At 36.4% G+C, this 27,604-nt stretch overlaps 7 protein-coding genes across 7 annotated transcripts; 4 read left to right on the forward strand and 3 right to left on the reverse strand.

Moving 5' to 3' along the window:
* Positions 1-171: 171 nt before the first annotated feature.
* LOC108823487 (uncharacterized) lies at positions 172-2,963 on the forward strand. The gene is made up of 5 exons (XM_018596707.2): positions 172-726; positions 1,606-1,739; positions 2,246-2,393; positions 2,512-2,618; positions 2,743-2,963. The coding sequence occupies exons 1-5, from the start codon at positions 390-392 to the stop codon at positions 2,782-2,784; spliced, it is 768 nt and encodes a 255-aa protein (XP_018452209.1). The 5' UTR covers positions 172-389; the 3' UTR covers positions 2,785-2,963.
* A 1,049-nt stretch (positions 2,964-4,012) lies between these two features.
* LOC108825712 (uncharacterized) lies at positions 4,013-5,120 on the forward strand. The gene has a single exon (XM_018599056.2). The coding sequence runs from the start codon at positions 4,137-4,139 to the stop codon at positions 4,806-4,808; it is 672 nt and encodes a 223-aa protein (XP_018454558.1). The 5' UTR covers positions 4,013-4,136; the 3' UTR covers positions 4,809-5,120.
* A 3,036-nt stretch (positions 5,121-8,156) lies between these two features.
* On the reverse strand, positions 8,157-11,372 carry LOC108823825 (1-deoxy-D-xylulose 5-phosphate reductoisomerase, chloroplastic). The gene is made up of 12 exons (XM_018597108.2): positions 11,140-11,372; positions 10,753-10,931; positions 10,234-10,320; positions 9,929-10,054; positions 9,799-9,861; positions 9,571-9,720; positions 9,409-9,476; positions 9,215-9,326; positions 9,036-9,140; positions 8,829-8,950; positions 8,569-8,715; positions 8,157-8,498 (listed from the first exon to the last, which is right to left on the reverse strand). Exons 1-12 carry the CDS (start codon positions 11,231-11,233, stop codon positions 8,330-8,332), a joined length of 1,422 nt encoding a protein of 473 aa, XP_018452610.1. The 5' UTR covers positions 11,234-11,372; the 3' UTR covers positions 8,157-8,329.
* Positions 11,373-11,905: 533 nt separating this feature from the next.
* On the forward strand, positions 11,906-15,110 carry LOC108823350 (peroxisomal membrane protein PEX14). The gene is made up of 12 exons (XM_018596530.2): positions 11,906-12,022; positions 12,265-12,485; positions 12,580-12,619; positions 12,700-12,875; positions 13,127-13,316; positions 13,395-13,484; positions 13,660-13,739; positions 13,923-13,968; positions 14,059-14,129; positions 14,226-14,270; positions 14,357-14,425; positions 14,533-15,110. Exons 1-12 carry the CDS (start codon positions 11,995-11,997, stop codon positions 14,956-14,958), a joined length of 1,482 nt encoding a protein of 493 aa, XP_018452032.1. The 5' UTR covers positions 11,906-11,994; the 3' UTR covers positions 14,959-15,110.
* A 106-nt stretch (positions 15,111-15,216) lies between these two features.
* Positions 15,217-17,271, reverse strand: LOC108823351 (bidirectional sugar transporter SWEET5-like). Its single transcript, XM_018596532.2, has 6 exons — positions 17,035-17,271; positions 16,856-16,892; positions 16,542-16,758; positions 16,154-16,315; positions 15,681-15,800; positions 15,217-15,589 (listed from the first exon to the last, which is right to left on the reverse strand). The coding sequence occupies exons 1-6, from the start codon at positions 17,075-17,077 to the stop codon at positions 15,446-15,448; spliced, it is 723 nt and encodes a 240-aa protein (XP_018452034.1). The 5' UTR covers positions 17,078-17,271; the 3' UTR covers positions 15,217-15,445.
* Positions 17,272-19,845: 2,574 nt separating this feature from the next.
* Positions 19,846-21,924, forward strand: LOC108826155 (rac-like GTP-binding protein ARAC10). Its single transcript, XM_018599537.2, has 9 exons — positions 19,846-19,945; positions 20,097-20,210; positions 20,718-20,805; positions 20,907-21,016; positions 21,102-21,165; positions 21,240-21,304; positions 21,395-21,460; positions 21,551-21,666; positions 21,744-21,924. The coding sequence occupies exons 1-9, from the start codon at positions 19,934-19,936 to the stop codon at positions 21,778-21,780; spliced, it is 672 nt and encodes a 223-aa protein (XP_018455039.1). The 5' UTR covers positions 19,846-19,933; the 3' UTR covers positions 21,781-21,924.
* Positions 21,925-22,603: 679 nt separating this feature from the next.
* LOC108826154 (uncharacterized) lies at positions 22,604-27,288 on the reverse strand. The gene is given in 4 exon segments (XM_056995028.1): positions 22,604-26,308; positions 26,407-26,790; positions 26,889-27,045; positions 27,130-27,288. Coding segments are annotated over 3 exon segments (4,224 nt in total). The 5' UTR covers positions 27,024-27,045; positions 27,130-27,288.
* Positions 27,289-27,604: the final 316 nt, after the last annotated feature.

A 27,604-nucleotide genomic window follows, 5' to 3' on the forward strand; every position in this document is an offset into this window, starting at 1 on the left:
CGGATAACGAATCGAATCAAATTTAACGGATAAAATGCCCAGCCCTGCACATGATCAAGCTTAATTTTTTTTAAGTTAAAAAAATTAGTTATATAAATCTGTTTTAAGTGAGGCTTCGATGAGTTACTTCGTGAGTATTGTAGTTAGCATAATGTATTTACTATATATTAAAATCGATCTCCATCGCTCTCGGATAGATTTGTGATTAGGTATTCAAGTATTTGCTAATATCATATATATAGTTAATAGTATGCACATATGTGCTGCGTGCATATATATAAAAGAGATGCTAATCACTTGTCCCTCTCGGCCTCTCCTATTGGTGAAGGAGACAGAGAAGAAGAGTATTTTTCTTATAAATAATCCTCTACCTCAAGCTACTATTTACCATGGCTATGGTTCCGGTAACGCCACTACCTCCTCCAGCTGGCTTACATATTCTTCGTCGGAGCCCTACTACGACGGCGGCTTTGAGATCTCCGGCAATGGTTGCCGCCGCTATGAGCCAGCATTTTCTCGGGTTCTCTACTTATAGTAGATGCTTTGTATTTAAATCCTTAAGCCTAACGAGGGATCCGGAGGTTTTGAGCCGTAGGCGGCGAGTAAGCACGGTGGTGTCTTCGACGGGAAACTTGACGGCTCCGTCGTCGTGGGAATCTTGGAAGCCAGATAAGAAGGCGGTGGCGACGCCTCTATTGTTGAGTGATGTCATCTGGCCTGCAGCTGGTATGTGGATTACTTAAGAAAAATATAAATGCTAATGACTAACTAATTAAGATCATCGTTTGTTTTGTCAAATGATGTTGGGTTATAGGTTTCACTAATGCGTTTTGTTTCTAGATCAGAAGAACTAAAAACAGGCGATTAGGGTATAAAAGTTGAGAACAAACGAAATTAATTAGTTAACTAATTAGGAGTAGAGAAAAGGTACACATAAAAAGCATATAAATTATAAAATTAATGAATAATATTATCTCCTGACCTGACCAGAAGATGAGGAGAGATTTAAATAATTGGAGAGAGGTGTGTCTCTTCCTGCAGCCAAATGGTCGTTTATGACCTGTCTTTAGAGCGTGACCCCATTTTCTCGAATTTACCTTGAAATTAGGGTATGGTTTTTCATGATAATGAAGAAATAAGCGTGAGCTAGAAATTTAGATAAATTTAATTGGTTAGGGAAATAGCTTCTTTGTAAAAGACAGAAATATAATAGTAGTATTTTGAGATAAATATATCCAAAGATTATTTGATTGTTAAAGTATATACTTGAATAGTAAAATAAATATGTGTATAAATAGTCAAGCTAATGTTTATGTCCTGCTTTTTAATTAAAACCTTATGCTGATACATAGGTCCTATTATTCAAAGGTTATAGCTGACTTCGTCCAACAAATATGAAATAGTAGTGTCAGCTAATATTATATTACTTACCTCTGGTTTGAACTTAGTCTGACTCCAGCGGAATCCAATTAAAGAGTCAGATAGATTCAACTAATTAAGTCTCAACTAGACATATACTCCCATTTACTAGGAAAATCACCAATTTGGTTGATGAAAAATACAACAAATTGTTAGTTGGTATTAATTAATCTTGTATGTGAATAGGAGCGTTTGCGGCAATGGCAATATTGGGAAAAATGGATCAAATGATATCTTCAAAGGGGATTTCAATGTCAGTTGCACCACTTGGTGCCGTATCCGCCATTCTTTTCACCACTCCTTCTGCTCCTGCTGCTCGGGTAATCCATAAACCCCTTTTACACATATACGTATAGGTAGCAATATAATCATAACAAGCGGTTGAACACAAACGCTTCTTTTTTGCCAAAATGCAAACACCAGAATAAGCTTTTAACTAGGGTTCGAATGGTGTCTAAACAACACAATAGTGAGGAATCGCTATAGTGGAAAGTAGAACGTAGTTCTATAATATCCACAAACTTGGTTTAAATAAAAGTCCTCAAGTTTTGTTCTTATGCTTCTACTTTTCTAAGACATAAAAACTAAAGAGATCCACTATTTTGTTTCTGACTATTGAAGATAACAAGTTCCACCTAATATTTACTTTCATGTGTCAAGTCACAACCTAGGTGTGCCATCACATCATGCTAAAATTGGAGAGGTGGCATTACATCATTTTAAAATAGCAACTTTGAATGCTAGTAGTAGTTATGTCTTTCTATTACATTATTACTTAACTAATTATTAGTTGATGGTAATGTCTTGTTTACTTTATATTTTTCAGAAATACAACATGTTTTTGGCTCAAATAGGCTGTGCTGCGATTGGAGTGGTAGCGTTCTCCGTCTTTGGGCCAGGCTGGCTCGCCCGGAGCGTAGCTCTCGCCGCTTCCATAGCTTTTATGGCCATTGCTCGAGCCAACCATCCTCCTGGTAAATTATATTGTCTCGATTATTTATATAAATGATTTCAAAATTTTTAAGTTTTAATAGAGCGGTTAATTAAGTTATGTTCTAATTCATCTGACAAATAACTAAACAAAAATTACAGCGGCGAGCTTACCATTAATGTTCATAGATGGAGCGAAGTTCCATCACTTGAATTTTTGGTACGCATTGTTCCCAGGTGCAGCTGCTTGTATCATTCTCTGCCTTCTCGTAAGCTTCCTAACTCTTTATTTTCTCTAAATTAACCGTGAAAAGTATACATATATACATTATACTTAGTGTTTAGTGATAATATTTTTCTGCTAACTTGATCCAATTTCTTACTTTTTTGCAGCAATCGATCGTATGTTACATGAAGGATAATCTAAAATTTTGATTAATTATTAAGCTACATATACGATCAAAAATGACAAATATAATAGTTATAATAATGTACAAAGATACACACATTGGTGGGAATCTTGTGAAGTATTTGATTCATGTACACTTGATTTGAATGTATGTAAATGACTATATATAATACGTTCGTTCAGCATATGTAATTCTCTGTTTCTCTTTCCTTTCGCATGCTATCAGTTCTTTTTCTTGTTTCTAAGATAATTAACATTTCACATAATACTATTTGGTTCATGAACATTATAGAAACAAATGTACTTTGTTCAACCATTTAGTAAAATTAATTTGGATACAGACATACGCTAGGAACTTGAGAGGAATATTATTTCAGTCCCGCTGAGAGTGCTAGTAGATATACATAGGCGGGAGGTTATGTTTATTTGACACTACATGTAGGAGGTTTAAACTGATCATTAATGCTTCGGGAAGGAAGATGGAGGATACGGTGGGCAGACAAAGAAGTGAGGCACCGTACAAACCGGACATAATCTTGGATGTGTTGGTCCTGGGCGCCGCCATTGATGATAGTTCTCGAAGTTATTATATTAATAATTGTGGATGAATATTGGTTGTCAAAGTAGAGCTTGGAGAGTTACAATGGTTAACCTTAACCAAATTGATAGAATGTCGAGGAACTGAAGGAGATTTATTCCCTTGATCTATCGCCTCTTTTTTTTGGTCGGCCATTAATTCACTCTTTGTTCATTACTATACATGGAATCAACGGAGGATAAATTGAGAACTATAATCCTAAGCATACTTCTCTAACCTAAGTTTACATACGTCATTTCAGTGACATCATATAAACATTTGAATAATCAAATGTTACGTAAAGAAAAATAATTGAACAGACAAGTTTGTTTCATCACCTCGTGATTAAACGTGACATCGAAGAAGATAAGTATTTACACTTTTTTCATTCAGGTTATACTTTTCTAAATACTAATATATCACTTGAATTAAAATCGAAGACTTATCATTTGGCCATTAAATTTAAGCATTCCTGGTTTAGTGGTCATTACGCTCCTTGTTAGATCAATAACCTTTTTTTAATTTAATTAAAAAAAAGCCCATTAAACTTCTCTCTAAAAATCTAATTTCTATTTTTTTTTGGTTATTCCCTAAAAAGCCCTTAAACTTTAGAAGATATTTTGGCTCTAATGTAATCATACGAATTTGTTTTTTTTTTCTCTTCTCCGTGAATAATTAAAAAATACAAATATTTTTCCCGTATATATATATTCGAGCGTATGCGTACCATCTTTCTCTCTGACGTTTTCAGACAAAACTTTCTTGACGTTTTCAGACAAAACTGTCCAACATCTGTCGGAAATGCAGACTAGCCGGTTACTTTCGTATTCCCCCAACTCTCCTAGTTTCGACAGCTTTTCCTCCGCCTTAGACATCGCCGCAATTGCAGCCCGAGTCGTCGAGGAACTCAGAGATCAAGACCAACAATTCAACTTCCACGGTGGCGACGACGATGATAATTTTGAGTTCGACTGTCCCAGCCGCACGTCTTTCCACCCCGTCGCTAGCGCCGACGAGATTTTCTACGACGGTAAGATCCGTCCGTCGAATCCCTACGGTGGTGGAGCTGAAAATGCTCTGGTGTCTCCGCCTAAGAGTAGTACTCTCCCACGACGTCGTAGACCGGCGCTTAGGAAACTAATGAGCGAGGAGCGAGATACGACGTCGGATTCTTCCTCGGAGGCGGAGGAGGATCTCAACGGCGTGCCGCCGGAGACTTACTGCCTGTGGACACCAAAAGGCGGTGACGAGAAAAGCAGCAGCGTAGGACTCTCGAAACGGTGGAAGCTTCGGAGTCTTCTCTACGCGAGAAGCAGCAGCGAAGGGAACGGTGAAGAGGAAGAGCCGTCGTCCAAGGTAGTCGGAGAGGTAAGCGAGGAGACGAAACGGCGGACGTTTGTGCCGTTTAATAAGGATATGATGGGAATATTGAAAAATGTTAATGGGCTTAGTCGTCATTTACGGCCTTTTTAAAAGGTGACAGTGGCTCTTTCTTGAAAGAGACAGCAATCGAAGACGCGGACTTTAAGTGGGCTTCGGTTTCTTTTTCTTTCTTTCTTTCTTTCTGGACTTTTTATTTTTATTTTCTCTCAAAACCTTTTCTTTTGGTTGCTGAGATAATCTTGAGTGTTAGGCGAGAAAGTGCATGTTTTTGAATAGTTTTTTATATTATAAACCTCCATGTGTCGGTTTGGATTAGATGTAAAGTTTTGGTGGTATGTATGATTGTTGTTATGGAGACTATTTTATACATTCTATTCGGAAATTTTGTTTTTATATATAAAACCTTAAGTTCAAAAGTCAATTTTGAGAAATTCTGATTTTTAAAATAACACTTCCTACTAAACATAGCTTAAATCCAAAACACAAATAGATCAGTCTTTTGCACTACCACTAAATCACCATATAGTTGGGCTAAACATCTTTTACCCACCTAATGATATATTATAACAATCCAATTATATTCAGACTACATGCATGTGTTCAGAACTTGGATAAGTGTTTCATGTTTCTTTAGTTTAGACAGAGAAGAGTGGTGGTCCTTTGACGTGTGAAATAGAATGTACTTTAGATATGGATTTATTAAATTTTTGATTAGAAAACACTTTAGGTGGATATACTGAATGATTTGGTTTACCTTGAGATCTTGTTTAAGTTTCTATAAAGAGAAATTCGTGTTCACATTATTGGTAAGAGTCATCTCAGCCACATACAAAATGTGTATTCAGAAAAGAAGTTGACATTTGGTTTAAACATGTTTGGTGGAATCCACTACTAAACTATTCATTCGGGAACTATATAATTTCTTTTGGAACTATAGATTTTCTAAATGTTAAAAATAAACAAACTATATACATTCGGTTCTGGTGTTTTATGTTTACTACAATGGTTTTCACATTTTCATTACTGGTAACTCTTTTACCAATAGTAAAAGTTGTCTGTTTAATGAAACATCTAATCAAATACAAATCAATAAGTTCAAATATTAAGCTATAAATCATTTTAAATCGATATCTAACTAAAATTAAAATTTGAATTAGATCTATACAAAATCTTATCAATGAAAATGAACTTAATTCATAATGGATCTAATTTGAGTTTTAATTTGGTTAGATGTTGATTTAAAATGTTTTATAATTTCCAGATCAATAATGGTTTATGGATTTTTAGATTTCAAACTATAAAGACATGAGAAATTAAATTGTGAGCTATCAATTCGACTATACATAGAATAAATGATAGTTTGAAATTCACCTTATACTATATAATATTTTTCGTGGAGAAATAGTTCATCGATCCTTTAAAACTGAAGTAAATTGATAACACAAATGAAAAAGAAATTACATTATGAAAAAATGACTTTCAAATTACGACTAATGAAAACTCACATGCTTTTATCATATGATTATCCTAGTATATTTCTTTCTGAAACATCGTAGTATACTTGTTAATAATACCTACATAATAAACATCATGATTTCAAAATAACAAGCAACGTTTTTGTTGTTTGAAATTAATTTTTCCAAACGTTTTATTAACCTAATGTCAAGATATATTTTATTTATGACTTACAAGTTAAAATTATTCCTTCTATTTTATATATTTTAGAAATAATAATTTCAAATTTAATTCCTCACAAGATATTAGTTTGAGACATATTCCCATGTTTCTAAAGTTCGAAATCTAAAAACCCAAAGACCATGATAGTAATTAGTTTACTATTGATATTAAACTATAAATCATTTCAAATCGACATTTAACTAAAATTAAAATGTGAATTAGATCTATACAAACATCACCATTTCAAAATAACAAACAACGTTCTTGTTGTTTTGAAATTGTATTTGCCAAATATCTTATTAATCTAATGTCAAGATATGGATTACAAGTTAAAATTATTCATAGTGATTTTAGCTTTGGGTTGGGACTAGGTAATATAGTCTTTATTTTACTTTAAGACTAGATGATAACCCGCGCCATGCGCGGGGTAAGCTTTTTAAAATATGTTGTATTGAAATATTACAATTAGAATGCATCTTGTTATCAAGATTTTTTTTACATTTGATTCTGGGTGGACATTCGGATACCATTTGGTTCAGTTTAGTTTGGTTCGGTTCAGTTATATTTCGATTTTTTGTGAGTTCAATCCGGTTCGGATCTGCGGGTTCGGTTTGGATTTGAACTCAGATAACTCATTTTATTTTTAAAAAAATAAAATTCGTATATACTTTAAATTTCTCAAAATATAAAAATAAAAAAATATTTATAACATATAAATGTGTATAATGCAAGCTAAAATACTTAAACTTAACATAAAATTTGGTTAGCTTCAATATTCAGATAAGAAATCAATAGATATTTGAAGTATTGGTATTTTGAATATCATTTAACTATTTTAATCATGTACTTTTAACTATTTGTAAATATTTTCAAGTATTTTGGACAACTTAATAACATTTTATATATCTTTAATTTTCTTTTAGATATTAAATTCTAAAAAAATTAATATATTTAAGTATATAAATCTGGTTTCGATATATTCGATATCCAAAATATTTCGTTTCGGATCATGTTCTGTTCTAAAAAATATCATCTTAATAACATCTTACAATTTTTGGTAATTTATAGACGTTTTAAAAAATTCAAAATATAACATATGTGAAAAATCTATTATTTAAAATATGTTTAAGTGATTTTTTTATAATATTAATTAAAATAAAATGTAGAGGATACAAATTTTTTTATCAAATATTTTTGATTTGTAATCATTAATTATTATATATACGTTAATCATATTAGGTAATTTTGTAGCTTTTATCTAAGGAAGTAAACTTACGTAGCTTTTATTTAAGGAAATAATTGAAGACTATTAATTAATATGATAATTAGTTTAATAAAAAGTATAATATATATTTATATGGACCAACATATTTTTTTAAGGATTTCTGAGAATCATCCTAGTGATGACACGTGGCTACAAAACATGTTGTAATGTTCCAGGATTAATATATAGGGGATGAAACGATCCTGATTAGTTTTCTTAATCCAAATTTATTCTCTGTAATCACTAAAATATAATACTACATGTATTTCAAACTATATGATGTTTAGTTTTTTTGCATATCTATCAAAAAGTTAATATTTATTTATATTTCCTTTTCCACAAAATTAAATTAATTAAAGCTACTTTAACAAATAAAAAATAGTACTACGAAATATAAATGATTAGAAGTACCAACTAATATTAAAGTTTACACTTAAATCTAAAAACAGCATTTTAATTAATTTAAATAAAATAAAATTTTAAAACACTGTTTAAAATGAAACAGACTTAATAATGTTCCATTTTGTTTAATGGGTTTAAAGTTTCAGCTCGACTTGTTTGGGTCTTTTATACACTAGGTACAACTTAGAATATGTAATCCTTGCCAAAACGGTGTTAAAACAACACATTTAATCACTTCCACTAATCAATATCCTTTCAAGAATATGTATCATGCAGGAACTGGTCTTGCACCAGAAGGAAGCTGTACATTCGCAGCGTATTCACGCGCCCACAAGTCATAGTGAACAATCTCTTCAAGAGACGGTGATGTTACCAACTCGGTTCTATGTTTGTCGCATGTTAACTCCACAACCTTGAAGATATCCAAATAGCTTATCCTGCAAACAAAAGAAAGTGTAAATAAAAACAATGTAATTCGTTTTCAAGAACACTTGAGATGACGCTTACTTTTCATCAATGAACATCTCAACAGCTTTCTCGTTAGCTGCACTGAGAACTCCAGTCATAGTACCACCAGCTCGTCCAGCAGCATAAGCGAGATCCATTGATGGGTATTTCACATTGTCTGGTTTCTTGAATGTCAAGGAACCAAGTCTGCCAAAAAATCACACTATCTTAACCCTCTTTTGGTTTAACAATTTCTAAACCAAGCTTAGGTTAACACTTGATTAAACTGAGGAAATATCTATAAATTGTGGTCTGCTTACTTGCAAAGGTCAAGTCTTGGCCAAGTTACTTCAGAACAAGGAACCCTATCAGGCCAAGACATGGTGTAGAGAATAGGTAAACGCATGTCAGGCCATCCTAACTGAGCAAGCACAGATGAATCCTATGGAACAAAACAGTTACAAGTTAATAATTTTTTTCATTTCTGAAAGCATAAGATGAAATTGCAGTATTTTCAAAAGCAAGACCTGTGTTTCAATCATGGAGTGAATGATACTTTGAGGATGGATGACAATCTCTATATCGTCATACTCAGCTCCAAACAAATAATGAGCTTCAATGACCTCAAGACCCTGTTTCAATAACTCACACCTTACACCTTGATCAAAGGTTACTTATTAGTTTGAGAAAGCAAATGATGTTTAACCTTGTTGAAAAGCGTGGCTGAGTCCACAGTGATTTTCTTTCCCATGTTCCAGTTAGGATGCTTCAATGCATCAGCTACTTTAACCTCCTTGAGCTTCTCAACAGGCCAATCTCTATACCCAACATCCAGTGTAAATAACTTCAATTACCAAATGAGAATGAAGAAGAACAAAAATCTATCAAAAGAGAACAAACCTAAAAGCTCCACCAGATGCAGTCAAGATTATTTTGCGCAGAGCGCCTTCAGGCAAGCCTTGAATACACTAGAGGAACAACATAAAAGAAGAAGAAGAAGAATAAGTTCACTCATTATCAGTTAAGATAATATGGCGATCAACAAAACCACAATTTTGATACCTGGAATATGGCTGAATGTTCTGAATCTGCTGGAAGAATCTTAACGTTATGTTTGTTGGCGAGTGGAAGCACAAAAGGACCGCCTGCTATTAATGTCTCTTTGTTTGCAAGAGCAATGTCTTTTCCTGCTTCAATTGCAGCAACAGTAGGCTACAAGAAAATAAACAATCATCTTCCAAGATTCATACTCATATGCTCTAATGAAAATACAATAGAGTATATATCTACCTTCAGTCCTGCACAACCTACTATTCCGGTGACAACAGTCACAGCGTCTGGGTGGCGAGCAACCTGTTGATGAATATAAGCAAGAACTCCACACACCACAATCAGAACTTTTAAAAAAGAAGGCACTAACCTCAATCACTCCTTGCTCTCCAGGAATAATCTCAGGTTTGTAGTCCAAATCAGCTAATGCCTCTTTGAGCTCATTGAGTAGTGACTCGTTTCTAACAGCAACCAATGCTGGTTTAAATCTCTTAACCTGCATTTCAAAAGAGAGTCACCAGAGCTATAAGATTGGTGTTTCTTGAGATCACTTAAGGCAAGAAAAATTAAGCTAGAATCAATTTTTTTTTTGGTTTGATCTAGTTTACAATATCTTGCTTTATGTTACTACCAATGAAGTGAGAGATATAACTGACTCCAGGTGGTTTAATGTACCTGATCAGCAAGGAGAGTAACATTGGAACCAGCAGCTAGAGCCACGACTCTAAATTTGTCAGGATTCTCAGCCACAATATCCAATGTCTGCATATATATATATATATAAAAAAACAAGATTCTGTAAGTTCTAATGATTGAAAACAACTGTCAGTATCATCACTATGAAGCAATATATTGGAAGCATGGAAAATATAACAATGCCTGGTCATCTTAAACGCAATCTACTGTCTGTTCCACTGGTCCTATTGAAGAACTGCATAGTTATGCCCTAATCTAACTCATAGGAACTATAATTATCTGGCGAAGAGCAAGAAAAAAGATTCTGTAAGTTCTTATTCCGTAAGTAGGATTCAACAACAACAAACTCCGTATCTTAAGGACATGACAAATATAACAATGCCTAGTTCTCATAAGCATAATCTACTGTGTGGTCCTACTCAATAACTGCAAAAATGCAAAACAATGTCCCTAATCAAACTTAAAATAAGATACAAAAGAGCAACAAGGATACAAAACCTGAGTGCCAATGGAACCAGTAGAACCAACGATGGAGATGGGTTTAGGTCCATCCCAAGATTGACGAGGAGGCTCAGGAACAGCTCTCCCAGGCCATGCTGGAGGAGGTTGCTGCACTGAACACTTGATTCCTTTTCCAAAACCTCTCCCTTGATTCCTCTTCCTCAAACTAAACCCACCTGTGACAACTCCCAAAGATGTAAACTTTCATACTCTCAGAACTTAACTAACCCAAAAGTATCAAACTTTCTGAAATTAAATCTCACGACTATTGGTTCAAATGCGAAGAATTTACAGAGAATCGAGTCATATTGTCACAAGTTCGAAGATACTTTCATAAGAGCCTAACAATGGAAAGACTGAAGCTTTTATTTTTTGAATCCAAACCTGGGAGTTTGGGGGTTGGATTGAACCTGGAGGTATCCAAGAAAGAAGAAAGAGATTTGGAATCAGCTGGAGAGAGTGAGTTAAGCGTCATCATCAGTGAATATTTTTTGCAAGAGAATCCACTTGTTTTTTTTTATATTTTAATTCAAGTCGATGATGAGAAAAGAAACAACAGTGAGGAAGAGAGAGAGAGATGATAAGAAGAAGAAAGAATGCATGGATTGGGTGGTAGTTTGACATTACTATGCTGAGATCCGTCCAACCTCTATTAAGGTAACGACACGACACGTTGTACTAAATGGTAGTGATACATGCTGTCTTTACAATGTTGCCACTTTTTTTTTAATTAAATAATTATTTGTTATTTATAGAAAAGAATATCCTAAACATAGTGTTATGATGACTATTAGTATAACATCTAATCCCTTTATATTAATTCAAAAAAGAAAGAATAATCATCATGCGACTTTAGATAAGAAAATGACAAAATAAAGGTGGTAATGTTTATGTTTTAGTGATTCACATGCGGTCATCTTCAATTTACTTAATTTTGTATTTTGATCTTTGATTATCAGGGATTAATCACAAATTCTAAGACCCACTAGCTAGCTGAGCGAGTCATGTTTTTTTTTGCTCATCATCACATGCTGCGATCCAAGAAGGAAGAATCATGGAGGCCCATCAAGTCTGAGGCCCATCTTGTCCTGAGGCCTCGATATGAGCAACGCCTCCTCATCATCATCGTTTTTTTCTTTCTTTTGTTTCTTCTCTTCTCGGATCTTCGATCACTACTAACTCTTGTGCAGCCGCTTGGATTCGTTGAAGGTCGTCGGTGAGAGCTGACTTGCTGCTGCTATGGCAACTCCCTCCCATGAAACTTCAGGTTTCACTCAATCACTGTAGATTCTGGTGATGATGTTATTGGTTCCCTGCTAAATAGATTTTCTCAGTTAGTTGTCTGAGATGCTATAACCGGGCGTGATTGAACTATTTACGATGAATTAGCTTAGCTTACTGCTCTTCCTCTTTTCAACTATTGCTGATGATGAATTGCTCAATACTGTTGTGATTGATAAGTTGTTTATTAAACCTTATTGGTGTTTTTGACACGTGTGTTGTTTTCAGAGGTTACGAGCCCCCTTACGAACGAGGTTACTGCTGAGCAGGAATCTCTGCCCTCTGTTTTCAAGAACTCTGAACCGATACGGGAGGATCAGATTCAGAACGCTATCAAGTTCCTTTCCCACTCCAGAGTTAGAGGGTCTCCTGTGATTCATAGAAGGTCGTTTCTCGAGAGGAAAGGTCTCACCAAGGAAGAGATTGACGAGGCTTTCCGCCGTGTCCCTGTAAGCTCTCTTCTTTTACTTCTTGTTTTTGTTCATTTGAAATAATCTTTCACCTGCTGCATGGCTTACCTTTGTAAACATCTTTTGACCATAGGACCCGTCTCCAAGTTCTCAAACAACAGTTACCAGTCAAGGTACATAAGCTAGACATGTTCCTTTGATGACTAGACTTTTTTTTTTGTGGAGGTGTATTTTATATTTGTGTTGCGAACAGATGGGCAGCAAGCAGTGTCTCATGTTCAGCCACAAGGACAGATACAAGCTATGCAACCTGCTCCCGTTGTTATGATTCCGCCTCCAAGTTTGCTCTCCCGCTTTCGCTGGTACCATGCTGCTCTTGCTATTGGAGTATTAGCTGCTTCTGGTGCCGGAACTGCTGTTTTTGTCAAGGTACCGATTTGATCTGAAACCCCTTTTTTGTTATCTCCATTTATATGCAGCGTATTGAGATGATGATTCTGTTATGAACTACTTAGTACATTCAATAAAGAATGGTTAGGCCAAGATAACACTTTTGGAGTTCACTGATTGCTGAATGTGTTTTAATGCTCCATGTGGAATGCAAGTTTGTAGTGTTTAGTTTCCTTGTACAAAATCAAGATCATACTGAACTGAGATTTTTTTTTTCTTTCTTGTCTCAGAGATCCCTTATCCCCAGATTAAAATCGTGGGTCCGCAAGATTATGTTGGAAGAAGAAAGTGATTCTCTGGAGAGAGCTGATGGAAAACCTAGCTTAGCTGAAGAAGCAGTAGCTGCAGCCAGAGCTGCTTCGGCGGCTGCTTCTGATGTAGCCAGGGTTAGTCAGGAAATGATGAAAACGAAGACTGAAGGTAGATGTTATTATTATCATTATTTTTTTCTTTCTGTTTCTTCAACTGAAACCAAATTTGTGCATTGTTTCGTGTCAGAGAGGAAGAATTTTGAGGACTTGATGCAACTGTTAGGCGTCCAAGTACAAGAAATGAAGTCCTTGAGCAATAATATCCGTTATCTCGAAAGTAAGTGTTCAAAGCTTTTTTTTTTTGTCTTCATGTATCTCAATTTTGAACAGTTACAACGTAACTCGTATCAGGAGCCATATAGGTTCTAGTTGACTCTGATTGATCTTAAGAGACACTGTCAAAGATTCTTGTTCTGAAGAGTAATGGTTCTGTTTCTACTTCTTACTTTCAGGGAATTCCAACAACCTCCCCAAAGTATATTCAGCCAATCAAGAGGTTTATGGTGGTTTGGTCAAAACTCCAGCAGAAAGGGTGAGTTTAAGGTCGAAAGTGGTTTTGGAATAATTGTTGATGCATAGAGTAAATGATCCACAAAAAAATAAATAAACTCCAAAACAAATTTATTATTGAGCATGAAAGAAAGAAAGAGACTCCATTTGAACTTGATAGTGTAGTCCTATTGGTAACATTTTAGAACGTTGATATGTGATGCAGAGACCCTATGCAAATGGCAGCAACATTGATTATGACACGCGCTCGGGTTAGTTCTCTGTCTCTCTGGCTCAGTGTGCATTTTGTTCTGTTGCATTTTATTAGGTTCTTCTCTCTAACTAACTAATTAATAATACAGCACGGTCTACTTCTCCTCCTGCACCACCGGCTGATTCTTCTGTGGCCCCTCATCCAAAGTCATACATGGATGTAATGTTCTGAAACCTTTTAAACTTCGCTGCAGAGTCTTGTGTTGAATTCCAGTAAACCGTCTTAACATTTAGTTGAAAACTGGTGATGTTGCAGATAATGTCTATGATCCAGAGAGGAGAGAAGCCTTCAAACATTCGGGTAAACTGAAAACCAGTTTCCTTTTTTTTTGCACCACACCTTATAAATCATTGTGACTAAATGATCGCACTTTCACTGATATACAGGAGATCAACGACATGCCACCCAATCCAAACCAACAGCTACCAAATCCTCGCATAGCTCCTAAAGCTAAGGTAGAAACTAAAATGTTTTTTTTTTTTTTTAAGTTTGATCTTAAACAACATTCTTTGTGATGAATCTTGGTCTGATTTGATTACTGATGATCCCTTACTATTCTCAGCCATGGGACTATGGTCAAGCGCCGCAAGAAGAGGGTTCCAACGGTCCATGGTGGCAACAGAAGAACCCTAGATCCGGAGATTTCGGGTATGAGACAACATCAGCACGTTCCATCGGCATCCAAAATGAAACAAGCACAATGGAACCAGCAGCTATCCAGAAGCAGCGATCATGGGTTCCTCCGCAACCGCCTCCAGTTGTTATGCCAGAAGCAGCCGAGGCCATTCGCCGTCCTAAGCCACAAGCTAAGATAGACCAAGAAGTAGTAGCTGCTGCTGCTAGTGATAGTAACCAGTCGGGTGTGAGCGATGAGTTACAGAAGGTCACTAAGTTCTCTGAATCTGGTGGCGATGGATCAGGAAGATTGCAGATCACGGAGATTCAAGAAGAAACAGAAAAGCAACATCTCGGACAAGAAGGGAACTAAGAAACTCAAATACTTTATATATATGATGTTTGCTTGTAAGAAAACAGTTATAGATCTATGTTCATTAATTTAATAAACAAGTCAAACCCTTTTTGCACAACTAAACTCAGTCAATTTGGTTTGCTTGCCTTATTAAATATTCCTTCTGTTTATTTTTGGATGTTTTACTAAACACACACATTAAGAAAAAAATTTTTTTACTGAAAACACTTGCAAATAAAAACATCCAGAAAACAAATTACAGTAGGTAGATTCAACTTGCCAATATTATTTTTATCAAAAAAAAAAAGAACTTGCCAATATTATGATCATTTCAGTTTACAACCAAACAAAAAAAAAGTAAAAATCCATTTCTTTCTTTCTACTCAAGAAAATCTTACAACTTCGGGGCTTCCTCGTCTTCATTGTTGTATCTTCATTAGCATCTCTTCTGATTCTCTCTTAACCTAACGATGAAGCTGGACATTAGCATCCATAGATGCAAGTGTCAAGCTCGGTCAAGCTCGATTTCAGCATTCGTAAACCGCTTTTCTTTATCTCCATCTCCATCGTTCCAGTTAGTTGTTTTATAATAAGTTGCGTATAATATAAGTTGTGCTAATCCGGATAGGGATCCAAGACCATTTGGTATCTGTTTTTCATGAAACAAACCAATATATTAGCGCCTATAAAAAAGAGATATAACTACTGAGTTGAACATGGGGGTGAAAAATGAAGTTTACCAAAATATAGGGGTCGAATTTAAGACATGCATAAATGACCCAAACGACTCCATTCATGAAGCTGGCTAATGACAGGAAGAACGGCATGTACTTCACGCTCTTTGTCTTTATCACAAGCCTCTGTTTCACGTTAATTAAACACATTAAATGTTAGTTCACAAGAAAACAAAAAAATAAACGAAAGAGACAATGATGGAAACCGTTTTTGGCATATCCGTGATTAGTCTAGACTCTTGCAGTATTGTTCATGATTTTTCTAACTCTAGGTCATGCATGCTAACTTTAGCAATATATTGTATATGATGGTTCAAATCTTTTGTATGATCTTATTATAAATAGAACGCACATATAAGTCATTGATACGAACTCTTATTATAAGCTTATCCAAATCATCATCAACAAGTTAAGCTGATCGCATTTTGGATACAAGATTAGTTAATATTGTAGAGAAATGAGTGAGAATAATAGCTTACCATGACGGTTAAAGGAGAAGCATACATTATAACATTGAAAACAATGCACATGATCCCGATAAGCATAGATCTCTGTTTTGTTGTATGCAAAAAGTACAATGTGCAGAAGATCACCACCGCCATGAATATCAACTCCATCACCATAGCTATTGTGATCTTTCTCTGTATACAGATCAAATACGCTTATTAGAAACCATTACCAATAATCAATCTAACTCACACCTGAAAGTTAGTTCTAGAGTAGAGGGTTGCCATCACTTATATATTTCCCAATGATCCTTATAACTCATGATGTAAGACATCTAGTAAGGATCTCAAATCTTTCATGGTTACAAAAAAGCATTATCGTGCATGCATGCGTATTCAAATTAAGGAACTAGAAACTTACGCGGATAGCTGATGTAGCGAAGATGAAGAAGATGGTAACATAAACGAGTTCCATTACAAGACCAGTTCCATTAATGGTAACGACGAGGAGACTGTCGGGGTGGACAAAAGGAAGTCCATAAAAAGTCCACATCATGCAGTTTAAAACCGTAGCTACGTACGGATCTGGTTTAAACTCCGACACTGATTTCATCTTCCATATCTTTATCATCGTTGGTCTGCATAGTTTTCACATGTAGTATATAAAATATATTCCATCGCATGCACTGATTTATAACAACATGCAGAAATAAAAAAGATCTATTATGTGCTTACACTGGAGAGCAGAACAAGCCGAAAGAGATCACGTTTCCTGAACATATTATAACCAAAAAAAACATTCAAGAAATTTAATAATCCATAGTTTGCTTATTTTCTCACTGATTAGCAAGGTTTTGTGTTGTTGATTGAACTCATAATTTGTTTGTTTGGTTAACAAAATCGCGAAGACTTACCAATGATTCCGACGATAGTTCGGGCAGTGTGGGCGTCCGTCATGTTGCTATTTATCTTGAAGGACTCTTGTCTTTTACAGAATTTTTCTGTTCTTTTGGTTGATGTTTCAATCTTCTTTATATATGTTTTTGTAGTGTCTTGTTTTCTTCTGTTATGTGATAAGTTTGTTTGTTTGATGAAGCAATTTTTCTCTGGTGTGGTTTCTTGGTTCTGTTTTTTTTTTTTTAATATTTGGATTATTTTTGGGTTCTGTTCTATCAACAAACGGTAAGAGTTGGAGTTTAATAGCGAGTCTGTGACTCAGTAGAACCTGAGTCGGTAGGGTAACAAATGTGTGACACGTGGTTATAATACGAATCATGAAGCCGTTGGCTCTGCTCGTACCCCATGCATGAGCAACATCCGGCTCTTCATTCGCATTCAATTCTTTCTGAAACATAATTCCATATCATATTAATGCAGCCATTTTTATTATTTCACATTCTGTTAAAACTAGCTACTTTTTTGTTAATCTTGTTAGCAAGAAAATTGTTTTTTTTTTTTGATAAAAAAAAAGTTAAACCCGGATCAATGATGACACAAGCCTAACCCCCGTGTGGCCGGTGGGATATGATGAAATAAGTTCAACATGATATGATGAAATAAGTTCAATTCTATCATCTTTATTGTTTTGTTTTTCTCAACCTCTGGTTAGTAATAAATTCATAGCCTGGGGCTGTTAACTAAGTTAGTAGTCTGACAAAGATGGAGTCAGGTACGTAGAAGGTTTTATTACAAAATTTGGGGCTAGATTTGTCGTCGGTATTGTCTTCTTTGTATTAGTTAGAATTTGATCCAGATAATCCTTGATTCAGAACCAAAAAAATGAAAAGATAGATAGCCTCAACTGAGTTGAGTTATTTTGGCACAAGAGTAGAGAAAGAGTATATACATTTGCTTCCATTCATATGCGGGTCGGGTCGTCTTGGGCAAATTAGATCCAATACAAACTTGATAATATTACAATATATAAAAGAAAGTCCAATGCGGCCCATATTGACTCGAGGATGTTAATAGTTTTATATTTAGTTATCGATTATGAAAAATGTGATTGATACTTGATAGTAGGTGATAGTGGCCGCTGATAAGTTTTTGAAGGCACTTAATTTAGAACCTTCGCTCCCATTGTCCCTTTGTGACCTTTGAGGCTTTCTTCTTTTGGAGGATTTCATGTTAATTACGTCATTGGTCTTCTGTGTATGGCATTTTCCCTTTTTATAGTGATTAATGAATCATATGATTTATAAAACTGCATGATTAAGCAAAACTTGTAAAACTGTATTTTGAATATGAGAAGGTACATGCATATTACATTTTGTGGTTTAATGATAACCAGTTCTCGTTTCAGTATGTTGATTTGACATATTAACTTCATGCTTTGTCATTTTATTGTATTATTAGTCAGCTATTTTTTATAGATCTTTTGGAAGTGTTTGGTGGGAATGAACTTGTAAAATACTAAAATTAAATACACCTTTGGAATAGCTAGAGAATAACAAGCCTTGTGGTCCTCCTTGTGAACAACACCTCTGTAATTAACCTACTTTCACATTTTCAGATCATGGTGGTTGCGTCGATATATATATATATATATATATATATTTTTTTTGTTGACAGTCGAAATATTATAGTCGTATGTATTACTCCAGTAACTTATCTTATAAGTATATATATAACTTTGTTAATCATTGATCTATAGGGGCTTTTGGTAGATGTCCTCACAAGGTTTGGATCCCCAACATCCACCTATAAATCATTATATAAACACATGTAGTATCCATTAACAACACTTTTTCTAAAGCAGAACTCTATGTCCAAAAAAAAGGAACTCTACAATATGTATCTACTAACAAACAAAAAATGAATTATTTGGTAAGATTAAGAATGATCGATTATCAAAATACAAAAGTTGCTATGATCATTTGTGAATCTTGAATTTTTGTTGCTGGTTGTTGCCAACGAACTCTTGTTGGTCGAGTCTACATTATATTATGGAGTAAATTCCAGGATAAAGTTTCTGAAAACACAGGTCACACAATAAAGGCCATTTTATACAAGTAAAATAAAAAAATATTATGTATAAAGTTGTATACAATACTATTATACAATGCCATTTATTTGTTTTTCTATTTAACTATAAACATTATATTCATAATTATAGTAACATTATATTCATAATTATAGTTTCACAGAAACAAGAATTTAATCATCTTGCTTATAAAATATTTGTTGAAATGATGGTTTCAGTGATTTTCTATAGAACTGTTTTGTTTAATTATAAAAAAATCCTGAATTTTTATACACATAGAACTTATAGTAGATTATGATATTCTCATTGTTGCTCTCACATGAAATTTTCACCAAAATAACTAACAAAAAGAAAATAAAAAACTTAGAAAAATAGAAAGAGTGTTTTCATACGAAACTCAACAAATGGTGAGATACCATTTTAACACATGTAAACTTATTATTAATTTAGTTTTGTTTTATAGATTAAAATTTAATTATTAATTAAATTAAAAATATTAGTATTATATCTACTAGATACTCGTATTGAAAGACTAAATAATTAAGATGTCCTTATGTCTATAATGTTTCACATGCCCATAAACACACAAGAAAAAATAGCAAAACATGTATTCAACCAGTACATGATAATCTACACACATATGAATGATAACATCAGCCATCTTGACTTGTCACTGTTGCCTCAACGTGACTATTATTAAAGACTGCATAGAAGCTACTACGGTACTACCGCTATACATGGGGACAAGTACAGTATAAATGTTTATTACCGTGGCACAATAAGATGCATTGTAACAACTGGTGTTGTGTCATTAACTGAAGAAGCAAAAGATGGATCATCATGTGAGTTCACCGCTCCTCCTCAAAACAAAGCCCCAACAAACACCCATTTTAAACACATTATATTTAATTATCTCACTCCTCTTATATTAAAGTAATCACCTCATTTCATCTCTCTCTCTGTTTTATTTCTTCTTGTTGTGATTGGTTGTAGAGAAGAAGAATGGCTTCAAGTGCTTCAAAGTTCATCAAATGTGTAACTGTTGGTGACGGCGCCGTTGGTAAAACCTGTATGCTCATCTGCTACACCAGCAACAAATTCCCTACTGTGAGTAGTTCATCAATTACATCTCTCTGAGATTTTGATCAAGAATCTCATCTGGGTTTCTCAGATTCACTTGAAAGTTCCAATCTTTTTTCCCAGAAATGTCTCCAATTCACTGAAAATCTTCCTGGGTTTGTCAAATTTTAGCTCCCCATTGCTTAAATGTTCTTAGAATCCATCTGTATAATTCAAAGTTAGCTCCTTTTTATAGGGATTATGCATGGACTAAGATCCAAAATTTTCAGCTTTTTGTGTTTCTCCTAACAACCTCTGGATTCTTCAGAATGTTTTAGTGAAAACCTTTCTGGGTTTGTCAAATTTTAGTTTCCCAATTGCTTAAACGTTCTTAGAATTCATCTGTGCAATTTAAAGTTAGCTCCTTTACTAGAGATTATGCATGTACTAAAGATCCAGGTTTTTGGGTGTTAAGTCCAGCTTTGTGTTCTCTTTCTCCTAACAATCTTCTCCTTGAGTTGATTTATGCAAACTGTGAATTGGTTGTTGTAACAGGACTATGTACCAACGGTTTTTGACAACTTCAGTGCAAACGTTGTAGTTGAAGGGACTACTGTGAACTTAGGGCTATGGGATACTGCTGGTACCAACATTCATATCCTTATGACAAGTTCTTTTGTTTTGGTTGATTTGAAGACTGTTGCGTTGACATGATTCAGTTTGGGTTTGTGTTTTGTATTGCAGGGCAAGAAGATTATAACAGACTAAGGCCTTTAAGTTACAGAGGAGCAGATGTTTTCGTCTTGTCTTTCTCATTGGTTAGCAGAGCTAGCTATGAAAATGTTTTTAAAAAGGTTTTTGATTCATCTCGTCTCTCTTTTGAACTCAATAAAGGAAAATGTCTAATGTTATATTATCAATCTTTTTGTTGAGTCTCAGTGGATCCCTGAGCTCCAACACTTTGCTCCAGGAGTTCCATTAGTTCTTGTCGGTACCAAATTAGGTAAGAAACCGATGAGCATTTTGCCTCTGCATTTGTTTCAACATGTATTTATGATTCTTGGTACATCAATGTAGATCTCCGTGAGGATAAGCATTATCTGGCTGACCATCCTGGACTATCCCCTGTAACTACTGCACAGGTTTGATCTCAGTATCCACTGTAGATTTTCATATAATTCCTTCTTTTAAGGCTTTGTGTGTGTGTATGAGTAGACGTTTTGATGTGACAGGGAGAGGAGTTGCGTAAGCTAATAGGTGCAACATATTACATTGAGTGTAGCTCAAAAACTCAACAGGTAATTATATGATAGATTCATTTACATATGACTCGACTGCATAGTCTGGGACCAACTCTCTAGGCGTTGAAAGTTTTAAACATTTTGCAGAATGTGAAAGCTGTTTTTGATTCCGCAATCAAGGAAGTGATCAAACCGGTGGTTAAACAAAAGGACAAGACAAAGAAAAAGAAGAAGCAACAGTCGAATCACCACGGGTGTTTATCGTGAGTGTATACACCACAAAACCTTGATAGACTCTGATCATAGACACTGACTTAAACCTCTTTGTTTTTTTGGACAGAAACGTTCTGTGTGGGAGGATAGTGACTCGGCATTGATGATGATATGATGACCTAAACTCTGTCTTATGTTCTGTAATTCCACTTTTGAGTTTGTATGATAAATGAGACGCACATTATATATATAGATTGAATCGTGTAAGAGAGTTATTAGCCTCTACTTAATCAATAGTTTACATGGAAGAGAGAGAGATGGAGAGCAATTGTGTTTATTGTTTCAAACCTGTCATCAGCCATATTGTTGTAACATAAGAGTAAAAGTTCACTTGTTCGACACATAACTACCACAAGTAGAACAGTCTAGAAAAGAGTTTGCTGACTATATAATACAAACCATGGCAAATCTTAATCTCAGTCTCATACCAACAAATGCTTCAAGGACCATCACCATCATTTTTTCTTTTCTTACAGCAGGGCTTTAAAGAAAACATAAACTAAACACTCTCGCCTTGCCTTTTGGCCCAGATACATAGATAGATGTTAGAGAAAACAAAGGCAAAGAGCAGTGTGTTGTTTTTAAAAAGATCACCTGGTGAAAACTCTGGGAGATGAGAGCAAATAAACAAAGCGATGATGATGGTCTTGTGTTTATCTGAGAGTTTTATAAGCCATGCCTGTGAAAAACCGAAACTGTTTGGAAGTATCTACACGAATGATTGTAAAAACAGAGGGGTCAGATTTTTTTTTTCCTAAGAAACTGTCCTTTGTGGCGTGCTGTCTGCTTTTATCTTCAGAGTACCTAGAGCGAACAAAGAGGGATACGAAACAAAGTCAAAGAGAGAAACAAACAGGAGATAACATAAGGTGAAAGAAGAGAGTAAGAATATGCTTACAGCCTTAGTGCAACGGCCTACAAAGAAATTCACAGGTTTGTTATTTGCCATAAGGATTACTTATATCCTCCTCCATCCCACCCACCATCTGGTTCCTTCCTCTTAAGAGTACCACCTGACATTTGATACATTCTTGCTTCATCTCTCAAAGGTAAAGAACTAGAGGAAGATAGTTGTCTTTGTACAAGTGCTGCTGCTTCATCAGTTTCATGCCCTACTGGTCCAGAGTTTAAGTCAAGACCAGATCTAAACCATTTTGCATTGTTGCTGTCCGAAACTCCACCATTGCTGTTACCGTTTGGGAGGTTAACAACATAAGGCCTTGGGTAGTTAGAAGGGATGGGAACTCCTGGACCCAATATTTGAGAGTTGACAGGAGGGAAGCATAGCCTGCCACTTGATGAAGAGTCCATGTATGGTGTTGAAGCACCTGAAAAGTTTGCTGAGGAAATAGGATAGGTGGTTCCAAAAGGAAACCCAGGATACTGAAATGCTGTGGGTGGGAATGAAACTGCCGGAGAAGACAGTAAAACAGGGCCTCTGTACATATCAGGTGTATATGATGAAGCTTCAGATGTATGACCAACCATTCTCTGCGGTCCATTGCCTCGTTCAGGCAAGACTTGAGGAATACTCATTGCTGAATAATTGTTAACAGCAGGAAACCAAGATGAGAAGCCAGGTCTTATTCCACTGATCATTGGCTGTGCACTGCGGGAATTTTGACTAAAACCCAGAGATGATTCAACGATAACATCATCAACTGCAGGTCCATCGTTTAAATCAAAGTCCCTACTACCACCAGAAGATAAGTTTGCCTGTTGAAAAGTTGAATTCACCCGGTGACCACTGCTTATTGTATGATTATTCATATCAGCTGGATCATCAAGTCTGTTTAGATCAAGATCCAGTCCACCGGAGGGATTTGTGGGATTGGCAAATCTTTGGGAAGGTAGATCTTCAAGAACTCTTTCATCCGGTACATTTAGGTCGAAGTCCAAGAATGTCTTTGTTTGCTTGCCAGCGGTTGTGGAAGCCTCACAGGAAGCCACCTCTTGGACCTTTCTTGGCTCAGCTGGCCGGAAGGCGCTAGTGGCAGCAGATCCTCTCCAGCCAACAGTTGCTTTATTTCTCAACAGATCTTCACGCGGAACAAAAGCACCCTTTGCAGCGGCAGCAACTGTAATGGATGCAGGAAGTAGACTGGGTTGTAAAGGAGTAGATGTCAAAGACAACGATCCAGAGAAGTTGCTTGAATTCTCCTTTCGTGTGTCATCCCCATTGAAAGCTTCATTCAGGTCAAATTTAACTCCGGCTTCCAGCTCTGACCCTGCAAAAGCTGAAACTGAAGCAACAGCTTTGGCAACAGAGGTACATTCCTCTGTTTCATGCCCATCAGCAAATGTTGTCGCGGCGCACTGTTTTCCGACTTCAGAACTCTTTAGAGACGCCTCCACATGCTCAACTTCATTCTTAATTATAGATGAGTCCAGATGAGCTGTCACAGGCTTGTTCTTTTTATCTGTTTGGTTCACATGATTAATCCCCACGTCGATCTTTTGCGCAGCCACACCCTTGGAGAACCCAGACGAAACTGTTCCATCTTCCCTCATTTCTTTAACCAACTCAGAACTCAAGACTACAGGGGGTTTCTGCTCATTCTTGTTATCACCTACTACATCAGAGTGTGAATTTGCAACGGCCAAGGAATCTACTTTGGGACATAATACGATGGCTTTACATTCAGCTGGCGCAGAAGTTTCCACTGATGTACAAGCAGCCTTTCGATCGTTAGCTGTTCCACCACAATCATTATCATCAGACAATTTCTCTGGCATCGATCTATCAATATTTTCAGTATTCCTATCCTTGGCAAACTCTGACAAAAATGATACCACTGCACCCATTTGCTCAGAACTCAATATCACCTTTGGTTTATCCTCCACCTGAGCACCACCAACACCCTCCAAGTGCGAATCTTGAGCAGTCAAAGAATCTGCATTTTGACTTATGCCAACGGTTTTACATATACGTAAGGAAGAGTTTCCTGTCCTCATCACTGTATCTGCCACTCGATCTGTCTCTGATATCTCCTCAGTCTTTAGGTCACTAACTGCCCCACTATCACCATCATCAGAAATGTTTTCCCCAATACCTGATGTGTGCCCAGCGGTTGGAGCAATATCATCCGAATTTTCATTGCTTTCTAGGCACTGATCCACCAATCTTTGCAACTCTTCGATTTCTGAATCGGAGTTCTCATCAAGATCTCCCGGCTTAGAATCATTCACATTCTCTACAACGGGCAACTGCTCGCCACTACTGCTGACATGTTCAACAATTGTGGGATTCACATTCTCAGCTTGCTCGCTAGGCAAGCCATCCGCAGAATCTGAAACCCGAGATACCGAGGGTGATGCAACAGGGGATTTGGACATTTCATCAGCAGCAACAGTAGCTAGAAGATTCATTCCAACATCATCTGCACCAGCCACACATGCATTCGCCTCAGAGTCCCTGACACAACTTTCAATCAAAGCATTCATTAAGCTGTGTGATTCACCATGCCCTTTTCCAGTTCTGACATCATCTCCTAAGGTAGGAGACGTGGGCTTGACAATATCTTCTATTTTACTAGACTCATTAACAGCCTTCTCGTGCTCATCACTACGTTCACCACATTTAGGCAGCTTCACCATCAACTTATTGCTACAACCTTCAGCTTTCTCAATAGTTACAGTTCTTTGTGATGAGATGCTCCTGGTCAACCCAACTTCTGCATGGAGAGCACCAGTATTTCTTTGCTGCGCAACATTAACAACAGCAACACCTGTTCCAGGTGATGGGGCTGATTTAGTAGAACTTGGAGAGGTGGTTGCAGACTTCACGCTTGTATCTGAAATACCAGACACGGACTTAAAAGGATGTAGATGAGATACTGATGTCTTGGTTGCGTCAAAGGATACAACCGAATGTCTACTGCCATGGGAAACTTCAGACTGACGAGGTCTTCCAGGCTTGGCATCCATTTCTGCCTCAACACGTTTCTTCCATGTATCAACCAAGCTCCTTGCTTTTTTCCCGATTTCCGAGTTCTTATGTGATCGCAAACGATTAACAGACTTACCAATGTTGCAAGTCTGAAGCGCATTGAGATTCACAGGCAGCTTGTCAAGAGCACGTAGTAAAATCAAAAGAAAATCGTCCACTGATCTTTCATTGTCTTTGGGACTGCTCCCATCCCCAATTTTCCTTTTATGAACTTCCTGTAGCCACTCATCGAAAACAGACAAACCCCTCAGCTGCACAAAACGACTGAGACAATCAAACTTGTCTGTTGCTGCTACAGCCCCCGCAAGAATGGATCGCCCAGTCAAATCTGTCTTCTTCTCGTTCTTCTCAGGTAGCATGAGCTGTACCAGTTTCTCAACCCCTTCAGAATCCACTAGCCTGCCTCTCTCAGTAATTTTCGCAATCTCAGATTTCAAACTGCTTTCTCTTCTTGCAAAACCAGAACCGCTATCATCAGTCCGACTCGGACGTTCCCTTTTCACAGACTCAGAACCCTGATCACCACGCTCTCTCTTCCTCCCCTTACCCTGTGAAGAAGAGGAGCTACTGTTCTGCATACCTTCTGTTCCTGTTTTTACTTGAGACGTTGTTAACCTAGGAGAACAACCACACTGCTGTAGAGTCTTCTTACACAATAACTTATCTACTTCTTGTTGACGTTCCTGCATAAAAACAAAAAAAAAGAACAAAAGGGTTGTCAAAACCAGAGAAGAAACAGAAGAGAACAACTGGATAACGAAATCATGATCTCACAACTCACATCGATATAATCTTGATCAGTGAGCCACCAAACAGACTCATTCATAACATCATAAACCCTCCAGCAAACAAACGAAGAGATTCCAGATGGGAGTTCAACGCCTTTGGGGAGAAAAGTAACTTTACACGGATGAAGCAAAGAAGCAGCCGGTATCTCATCCTCGTGAAAGGAATAAAATACTTCGTTAGGCTGAGCCTCCAAGAGGACGCCTCTGCCTTTGCCAAGCTTTAACTCACTGGGTCGATAAAGCCAATTCACACGAACCTTAAAGCTGCTACCTTCTTTCTCAGGAACCAGCAAACGGATCAAACCTATAAACGGTGGGCAATAATCCTGAGGCGGCTTAAACAGAGCACAGTCACCAACACTAATCCTCCGCCCGTCCTATAGCCCAAAAAAAAAGATCAAAACTTTGAAATCCAATTGGAGCCAATCTTCAACCAATCAAACCCAATTGAATTGAATAGTTGAGAAAAAGTTACCTTAGAGAACGAAGAAGGTGAAGAAAGAGATAGAGACGAAGGAGAAGAAGAAGAAGCCTCCACGACGGTTGAGATTAGACGGGAAGGAGGTTTAAACATAAGCAGACGACGATGACCTTTCTTCCTCCCATGCATAGCCGTCTCTCATTTTTTCCCCCTTTTTCGAATCGAGAAAAAAAAACCCTAATTGAGATTAAAAGGAAGAAGAAGATGCGCGCGATTCCTTATTGAAATCAAGTACCTGATCCAATCAGCCCGCGAAGATCCAAACAGCGAGAAATCCCGGTGAGAGTGCGAGAGAGATGATTGAACACGAATCGAAAGCAGAGCTTGTTTTTCGATCCAGCGAAGAAGAAAGGAAGAAAGAAAAAAAATAAAAATAAAATCGAGAGAGAGAGAGGGAGAGAGGAGAGAGACGAAGGCAAAAGGGAGAGGGGTACTTACGAGTCGGGCAGTTCGGGCATGTGTTTCGGGCAGTGTTTTATTTATTTTGTTATTGTTGTTCTGGTGACATTTTTGAGTGTGTTTTTTTCCCCTTTATATAGCTTTTTTTTCTTAAATTTAAAACAAAACGTGATTTTTTCTTAAAGTTATTTAGGTTAAACAAAAAAAAAACAAATTTCTGAAAACAAGTTAAGATCCTTTTCAATCAATAAACTCAAAATAATGTGATTTTCACTCTAGTATTTTCAAAAAATCGAGAAATGTTATAATCC

This window comes from Raphanus sativus, chromosome 9 (genome assembly GCF_000801105.2).
Source record: "Raphanus sativus cultivar WK10039 chromosome 9, ASM80110v3, whole genome shotgun sequence".
NCBI lineage: Eukaryota > Viridiplantae > Streptophyta > Magnoliopsida > Brassicales > Brassicaceae > Raphanus > Raphanus sativus.